At 40.6% G+C, this 9,398-nt stretch overlaps 1 protein-coding gene across 1 annotated transcript; it reads right to left on the bottom strand.

Annotated features, from left to right (window-relative positions):
• Positions 1-3,217: 3,217 nt before the first annotated feature.
• On the bottom strand, positions 3,218-8,872 carry PRSS35 (serine protease 35). Its single transcript, XM_089906132.1, has one exon. The coding sequence runs from the start codon at positions 8,350-8,352 to the stop codon at positions 7,111-7,113; it is 1,242 nt and encodes a 413-aa protein (XP_089762258.1). The 5' UTR covers positions 8,353-8,872; the 3' UTR covers positions 3,218-7,110.
• Between the last annotated feature and the right edge of the window lie 526 nt (positions 8,873-9,398).

The raw sequence follows: 9,398 nt of genomic DNA, 5'->3' as shown, positions 1-9,398 counted from the left end.
AACATTTTATTGGGGAGAAAAAGACAAACATAATTGTGCACAGAAGGAAAGTGTAGGAGCTGGAAGAACAATTAATTTAGGGAAGATAGGTTTTCATGGTGGTTCCCAAATCAAGCTAAATTATGAACATCATAATTCCTTGGAGAGCTTTATCAAATATAGATTTCTGGGCCTCACTCTTAGGGGCTGCAAGGTAGATCTCAGTGGGGCCCTGGAAACAATCTTTCTAAAATAATTCCCTAGGTCATTCTGATGAGCAACCAACTTTGGAAACCACTGAAATGTCATAAATCTGGTGGACTCACAGGGTGTAGCTCTATTTGAACGTTCTAGATAATTCCAGCAAAAGAGAAAATTTCTAAAGTCTTCAAAATAGGAAAGACATGGAGAGTATTTTGTCTCATCTAGTCTAAAACTTGAGACATGTAGTTCCTAGTCATAAAAAGGTGGTCCCTATGGCATTATGATACATTAGCTTCCACCAAAAACCAAGCTTTCATTTGGCGGCTATGTGCAGGAAAGATGCTGGACCAGTGAGTGCCCAGGACATCTGTCCATGGAGCCACATCAACCACGTACCATCTACAGGAAGTGGCACCACTGCCCATTGGGTGGGTACAATGATGTTGCTTATTTTCCCAGGCCACAAAGAGAGCCTTTTAAAGTAAATGCTCCAAGTACAGTGGCAGAATACTAAATTTGGTTCTGTCTTAGAAATAACACGCTTTTATCTTTCGGCAGTTGCTTGATAAAGTGGTAGTTTTGTTTGGCAGTAGAATCTTGGCACCAAGCCCCCTCTGATTTTTAAGAGAAAAACATAATTAAACGGCACTTTTGTAGGTACTGTAAAGAAAAACTGTTGAAAAGTTTAAAAGGTGCATCTTCTAAGATTGTTAGCTGCAATTTTTTCCAACAACTGATCAACTTAAAGGAGTTTTGAGGGAAAAAATGAATGTGTCCTCTCAGATCTCTGTACTGTATACTAGTCTGTTCTTTTCTCCTATATGCTGAGATCGATGTTGTTTTGTGATCTGGTATCTGGGTTGGTAGCTGTAGTTTAAATCCTAAGGAACGCAGAATTGCAGTTTTTACTCCTGTCAGTTAAGAGGAGAAGAACGGAACGTGCTTAGAACAGAAGGGGACTTCTTCTCATTTTCCAGAAGCCTCAGTCATCTAAGGATTACTCTCGGAAAGCCCCTAGAGGGCTTATCTAGCTGAGAAGAGAGTAGTTCCTTAATAGGCAGTTCTTAGGAAAACCTTGTGTTGTTGGCTAAACCCCAGGAAGCTGGAGGTTTAAGAGTAACATCGTCGTGGGAAGGGGAAACTGACCGTTTCAGAGAACAAGAGTTGCAACACCCCAATCCTCCCAAAACATGCACCAGCACACACTCACCCTCACACTAGTTCTTCAGGGATGATTGATTGCTGATCTCTGCCCTTAGGAACTTCCAATCTTTCTTTCAGTTATAGGAGGTAATTTCTATCATTTTATAATACTGATTGCAATTATCAGCATATTGTATTTGGTGACCATTTACTTCACTCAGGGCAGTCTACTAGGATTAGACAATTAAAGCTATTGTATTCCACGTCCTGAATTTTCTCCAATACGCCAGAGTTGCTATACCTGTGTGATGTGTTTGCATAAAGTGGGTGCAGCTGTATGGCTAATGCTCAACTTTCAATACACTCCTCAACAGTCAAAATCACCAATATTTTAATGGTTAAGGATTTGGGGGTATAATAAAACATCTGGGAAAGATTTTCTTCTTGACGTTCGAGATTAGAATTTCATTTGGTACAGAAGCAAGTTGATTCTGTAGACCACTGATGTTTTTCTCTTCTTTTAACAAAGCTTTAAAAATGTGTGTTAAGCTTTTTTATGAAAAATGTTCTATAACACCTTACAAAACTCATACTGACCATAACTAAATTTTATATCAATTATTCAGCCAGCATTGTGAACATAACATACATTGGTAGGCTTTCACAAGCTAGTATGGGTCGCATAGCTACTGCTCCGAAACTCAGCAGCTCTAAACAACTAATTTTGTAGTTTTTAATAACTGGTTTTTGTTGTTGTTGTTTTACTAGTTTAGTAGTTTGTCTGCATCTTCTCTCTCAGGCTGTCACTTTTGGGGACTGATCTAGACTTGCCTTGACAGCTGCTTTCAAGTATAGTTTAGGAAATGAGATAACCAAACTTGTTAAGATTATTTCCAGAGTAAAAATCATTTCTTGTCATCCATTTCGGTTATCAGAGGATAATATCTGGGGCTTAATATTTTTGCTATATTTTGGATACTTGTACTTACCAGCAAAGGAAATTCTGGGTAAATAAGATGATAATCGTATGGTATATTACAAATCACTGATGAAGTTGAATGTAAAATACAGAGATGAGTAAAAAAAAATGAGTAGTCGTTATGCTGAGCAAAAGGCTAGAGGAACTTTCCAAACTCATCTGTATTCACTTGTGTGAACAGTTTCCAGAGTTTTGCTCTCATCTGTGCCACGTGTGAGAGTATATACTATACACATTTCAGTATATGAATGCATACACAGAGGATTTCAAAAGCATAAATGTCAGTTTTACTACTAGTAAAACATTTACAAATATAGATTAAAATGTGATCATATTGTCTCAGTTTGGTAAAACCACACTGGAAGGCAATAATGGATCATATGGTCACAGTGACTGCAATCTGGATTAAAGTAGACATTCTAAGCAGACTACTTGTCCCGGGGCTTGAGAAAAGTGAATGAATTTTAACATGTTATTGGAAATTTTAAAATATTGCTGAAACGAAAGACTTCAGAGGCAAGTTTTGAAGCAGAGATTATCTGATTAAATATTTACATGGCATGGGGGAAGGGGAAGCTGGGACGAAGTTAGAGAGTAGCATCGACATATATACATTACCAAATGTAAAATGGATGGCTAGTGGGAAGCAGCTGCATAGCACAGGGAGATCAGCTCTATGGTTTGTGACGACCTAGAGGGGTGGGATAGGGAGGGTGGGAGGGAGGGGATATGGGGATATATGTATATGTATAGCTGACTCACTTTGTTGTACAACAGAAACTAACACAACGTTGTAAAGCAATTATACTCCAATAAAGATGTTTAAAAAAAATATTTACACGGCAGAGCAGGGGATGAGGCATAACTACAGGACCCTGGCACTCCTCAGTTTGAAGGCATTTTTATCAGAAATACCCAAACCAGTAGGGAACATGGCAAATGTCTGATTCCTATGCCATGCTACAATATTCTGATATTAAAATTCTCATTACAAATAAACGTCCCCATTATTTGAACATGTGCTATATACAATATGTGGCTAAGATAATACCTCTAGTATAATATTTTGGAGCCTTATCATGCAGTGCAGAGTAGATAATGCCCTGAAAGAGTAAGCCTCAAGGAATTCTGGGTGTTATTTTTAAGCATGTATTTATCACCTCCTCTGTGTCAGGTATAAGCACTTGAGATAATGATCATGAAACTGAGGAGAAGGAGATTGGTTGGCCTGGGCTTCCATTCATACCCCATTGCCTCATTCCCCTGCTGACTGCTTTATTTTATGAGTTCCCTGGGCCTGGCCCAAGTTGCAACTTGTGGGTTTAGAATAGATGCTTGTTATGGACTGAGTGTTTGGGTCCCCCCCAAATTCATGTGTTGAAGCCCTACGTCTGATGCAATAGTATTGGGCGATGGGGCCTTAGGGAGGTAATTAGGGTTAGATGAGGTCATGAGGGTGGGGCCCTCATGCTGGGATTAGTGCCCTTGTAAGAAGAGACACCAAAGAGCTTGTTCTCTCTCTCTCTCTCTGGGAGCACACAAAGAAGAGGTCATGTGCGCACAAGCAAGATGGCAGCCACCTACAAGCCAAGATCAGAGGCCTCAGAATGAAACCTACCTTGCCGGACTTCCCAGCCTCCAGAACTGTGAGAAATAATTTTCTGTTGTTTAAGCCACCCAGTCTATGGTATTTTGTTACGGCATCCCAAGCTGATTAAGAATTACCTGGACTGTGGGTAAAGCAAACTAGCCTGGACTGGGATCACAAGTTATTGTGGCCACCATGCTCTAGACAGTTTCACTAACTGGATCAAACTGCCAGTTATTAAATACAGAAAGAAGTAGACAGGGGATTGCCCTCCTAGACTTTATTTAGAAAAAAAAAACATCTGAGGGTGATTTTTTTCCCCTTAGTTGAATGGCAAATCGATAAAGAATTGTGAATCTGCCTATACACTGACCCCATATAATGACAACATGATTTCACCACCAATTAGACCAAATATCCTAAATATCTCTGAACTTTATGATTTGGCCATTGAAGAAAGCTAGAAAAATCAGTTTATTAAAAAGATTGTTTTGAAGCTGAAAAAACAAAAAGGTAATGATTTGTGCACAACTCTGATCTTGGTCATACATATATTTAAATCTTTTTCAAAGTGAATATCTGGGATTTAACTAGAAACATATCAAAAAAGGAAAAATGTCTCTTCTGCCCACACAGTTATTGATTTAAGCAAGAAAAAACATAAATAAAATGAAATGTATTATTTGGGTAAAGAAAAAAACATAATTCTAAGTTTCAGTTGTTTTATAAATAGTTCTTTAAATTCACCCATTGATAAGTCTTTCTAAGCAATAAGTCAGTATCATCCTTTACACACAGTAGACAACATATGTGTGTGTGGGTATATTGTTTAGCTAAGAGGATTGAAATTAATTTTCTATTTCAAATCCGATAAGCATAACAGAAGAAGTATGTGAAGTAAAACTTTCTGAGTAAGGTAGTACATTTTAGTGGTCCTAAATAGGTCATATGAGATCCATGATTCTCTTGGGAAAGAGAAGAAAATGAGAGAATCAAACCTCTGTGAATAAAATGAGCTAAAATTTTATATTTTTGAAAAGTATATTATACAGTGATTTTAAGGAAATCATGTATATTCAGAACTTAATAAGAACCAAACTGTTGACAGTAAGCACCATAAATTCCTCCAAACTGACTCAAACCCAGGACTTATTGTCTAAGAAACTAAGATGAAGAATGCATGTGTGTTTGCAAGAGTGCAAATGTGCAGAATTCACCTTGGAACATTTTTAGTCGCAGTGATCATGTAGACGTTTCCCCAAAAAAGATTTGATCAAAGTTTTTGAGACAATAGCCCTATTCCACTACCACCAGTGATAAAATACTTCCCAGCAAAATGTGCTTAGAATTAAGTAGAATCATTTTTTTAAATAAGCAGTTAATACTGGCTAAAACCTTGTATGTAAAACATATATACAAATACAGTAAGAGTGATAGTTGATTTATTTTAAAAATTTTTATTGAATGATTTTTAACAGATTCACATTATAAAAGAATATAACTTGTGCTAAATTTCAGCTATTTTCAACACCATTTACAAAATCACTTTTTAACATAATCTAATCATGTATTCCTTTGCATACTAGTCAAGGGTATAACTTCCCCTTATTACAGAAAATAATAACAAGTAAAATAAATTGGAACTCAGGCAGAATCAATGACTTGGGTGTGTCCCAAGAGAAGAGCGTGTACCCTAGACACTACCAGGAAGAGCAGCCCAGAAATAAGGTCTGCAACTCCTGAATTTTGTAGTGCACTCAATTACAAATCACTAAAACCCTTTAAACATAATGGCCTGACCTAAACCGCTTGTACAACCATTCAGCAAATATCTGATCATTCAAGAAATATGTATTGAGTGTCTACTCTGTGTTTTGCCCCAGGGCAGCCACTGGACTCTGTCTGCTGAGGCTGCCATGATGGCCCCAGTGTGTGCACCGCCTTGGTCCCTAATGAAAACGATCAGAACTTTCTTTTAAAAACTATATTCATAAATTATACTCACTTTTGTTAAAGGGACATATCCAAAATCGCTAATCAGAGAATTCACCAAAATAATATGTCTGTGGCCCTATTAAGAAAAGCGAACTTTGTCAAGGGGAAGAAAGGCTTTCTCTTAAAAAAGACGATAGAATTCCTTGTCTCAAACTATAACACCTCATTCGTAGGAGACTGTGTAGCTGTATAGAATGACGTGGCTTTCAACACCTGATCATTTATTAACTTTGGAACTGTCTTCCTACGCATACTTGAAAAGTCCATATTCTGAATACTAGTTAAATAAAAACTTGAGATCTTAAAATGTCTCAGTTTCCCTGTTTTTAAATTAGATTTATTTCATAGAACAAAGTAGTTCTCCCTTAAATAATAACACTTCAGTTGGTATTTTTTTAAAGCAGTAAAACTGTTAATAGTTTTGTTTATAAAGCTTGCTGTTCATTGTAATTCTTAAAAAAAAAAAAAAGAGGGCTTCCCTGGTGGCACAGTGGTTGACAGTCTGCCTGCCGATGCAGGGGACACGGGTTCGTGACCCGGCCCGGGAGGATCCCACGTGCCGCAGAGCAGCTGGGCCCGTGAGCCATGGCCACTGAGCCTGCGCGTCCGGAGCCTGTGCTCCGCAACGGGAGAGGCCACAACAGTGAGAGGCCTGCGTACCACAAAAAAAAAAAAAACCTAAAGTTTCTCAGACCCAATGGAAAACACAATATAAACATGGAGGGCATGAGCTGAATGGGTCTACCTCGGAGTAGTACAAACTGTGTTATAACTGTCTCAAACTTGATTCTAGTCGTCCACCTCTGTATGTGCAGTTTCACAGTGAATACACAACCGGCACCCTATTGGCCTCTTCTTAGAGTAGGACCTTGAGAGTTAGTGCATTGAGAGATCATATTATTTATGATACCAGCTTGAAATTTTAAAGAGTGTCTAATCTTTAACAAGGCAGAAAGAAACAAAAATTTTCCCACCAATGAAACTTATCACCACGTAAAGGAGAATATATACTTGGCATTGAGGTGTCCATCTAATTGTAGGATGCGTACCTACACCTTTTAAAAATGTATGAAAAGCTCCTAATTTTGAAAAAATAAACATGTTGAAATACTATGGATAGGGTTCAAGTCCAAGCAAAACCTATGAAGTGATCTTTACTAGAGTAATCAGAACCAGTTTTCTCTGCAATGTAGGTCATCCACAACCTCGTTTCAGGGATCCGTTAGCCGTAGGTGCAACTGGCATCATCCCCGTGCATCCAGAGGCAGATCTGGGCGTACTTGAGGGGCGTGATGCGCACGGCCACGTTGTAGTCCTTCTGAACTCCGTTTATGTCCACCCACTGGTGGCCGGAATAGACCGCAATGATTTTGCGTTTCCATCTCTTTTTGTCCGGATCTTTCAGACGCAGATAGACCCCAGAGCCAGTGGAGCCCGACTCGGCATCGCAGTATTGATAGAGAAGATCATTGGATTCATCGGACACGCTGCAAAACCGGTAGACTAACTGATCTGCCCTGTCGTGATCAAATCCTGAGAAGTGGATCATTCCGCCGGGCAGCTTCTTGACGGTGGGACTGATGCCCAGCTCCATGTATTTCTTTTTGTGAGCACGCTTCAGCTCCAGAAGGGCGTAGTCATAATCCAAGGCTGCATCTCCCCTCCCTCCTCTAGCCCAGCCTTTGGGGATGTGGGTGTTCTTGACCCGGGTCCACTGGAAGGAGGGCATCCCGTCAGCGGCTCTCTGGCCCCGAGCAGATTCCTTTCTCCTTCTCCCGGCCTTGGCGCTCTCCTTCAGGTTCTCTCTGCTACCCTCTCTTCCAGCACCACCCCTTGCTTCCCTCCTGTTCCTCCTAGAACCTCTATGTTTCTTGCCACTACCTTTATTTCTCATCTTCAACAACCCTACCCTTAGCTTTTTGCTACCTTTGATGTAGTCGTTTCCGTCGTGGACACAATGGGCAGCTGTTAGGACGTGGTTGGGGGAGATGAGGATACCACTGCAGCCCGTGGAGAGCTTCACGGCCGTATTGAAAGGGAAATTTGTTAAGAATCTCTTGTCCAAGATGCTGAACCTGCTGTCAGTGCCGTACACCTGTCTCTTTCTCCTCACAGGTGCTCCCTGGGCAGTGAGATTTTCATGTGGCTCAGGGACCCAACCTTGAACTTTCACTCTGGTCAAGGTTCGGGTGCCGTTCTCAAAGACAGTCTCATATGAGAGAGAGTCTTCCAGGTCAGAAAGGTTGGGAGCCGGGAGTTCTTTCTGGCATTCGATGCCACACGCTTTATTTAACACCATCTTAGCGTCTGCTTCAAAGGTGGGGCTGGTGAGATGGAAGGTCCTTTCACTGACAAGCCGGGGTATTTTTCTCAAGTGCCACATAAAATCCCGTTCCATTTCAGATCCATCGATGAGAGTCCACCCAAGGGTGGAAAGTATCAACCAAAATAGCGTTGTTTCCATTTTGTTCTTCTATGTTGTCCTTTAAAATAGAAAGAGAGGCTTTATAATGGTTTCTTTTAAAATATGTTACTTATCATTCATTTAGGGCTTGGGTCCTAAAGGTAGCTTCACCACAAATAGGAGCCCATATTCTCACTGTACTTAGATTTTACTGAGATTAGATAAACACCCTACTAAGTAGGCTCATACAGACATCCAAAATCAGTAAATTGTTTTCACTCAGACTGCCCTCCACCAGCCCTAATCCCCGTGCATCCTACCCCCATCTGCCATCTCCCCCTCTTTCTCCCCTCTTTCAACCCAACACATGGGAGAATAAGAAGGGGTGGCACACTGGGGTCCTCTGTTGCATAGGCCACACCATCTTCCTTCCAAGGTGTCCTACAACCTTATCTCCAAATGATTTAGAAATAAAGATAACAGCAGATGTCCGGCCCTTTCCCTGAACTCAGCTTCTTAATAAAAGCAGGGATCATAAATTCCTCATCTCTAGAATGTAAATGGCTAGCACAGAGCTCAAAAAAAGCATTCACTGGAATACAATGAATTTCCCTTAATCACGGCTTGCAGACCAAGCTGATTGATGGTGCAATTAAAATCATAGGATAACATTCTAAAATATTCAGTAGAGATTTTAGAAGTAAATAAATGGGCTCCTCTGCTGTTGACCTGCTTTGATTTTCACAAGCAGAACCCCTGATCGTAAAAAGAAAATACACAGCACAGGCCCTTTTATCCGAAAATAAGCAAAATGTACCCTGCACTTTTTTTTTTTTTTTTTTTTTTTTGCCGTACGCGGGCTTCTCACTGTTGTGGTCTCTCCCGTTGCGGAGCACAGGCTCCGGACGCGCAGGCTCATCGGCCATGGCTCACAGGCCCAGCCGCTCCACGGCATGCGGGATCCTCCCGGACCAGGGCACGAACCCGTGTCCCCTGCATCGGCAGGCGGACTCTCAACCACTGCGCCACCAGGGAAGCCCAACCCTGTACTTTTTTTAAACAAAGTTGTGCTTAGAACTACCACCTAAGCAAAGCACCACGCAAAA

This window comes from Delphinapterus leucas, unplaced genomic scaffold (genome assembly GCF_059928025.1).
Source record: "Delphinapterus leucas isolate spDelLeu-1000000601 "Yukka" unplaced genomic scaffold, BTC_Dleu_Yukka2 spDelLeu_asBTCV2_sq72, whole genome shotgun sequence".
NCBI lineage: Eukaryota > Metazoa > Chordata > Mammalia > Artiodactyla > Monodontidae > Delphinapterus > Delphinapterus leucas.
The sequence above is the reverse complement of the archived record's forward strand: the minus strand, read 5'-3'. Positions and strand labels throughout refer to the sequence as shown.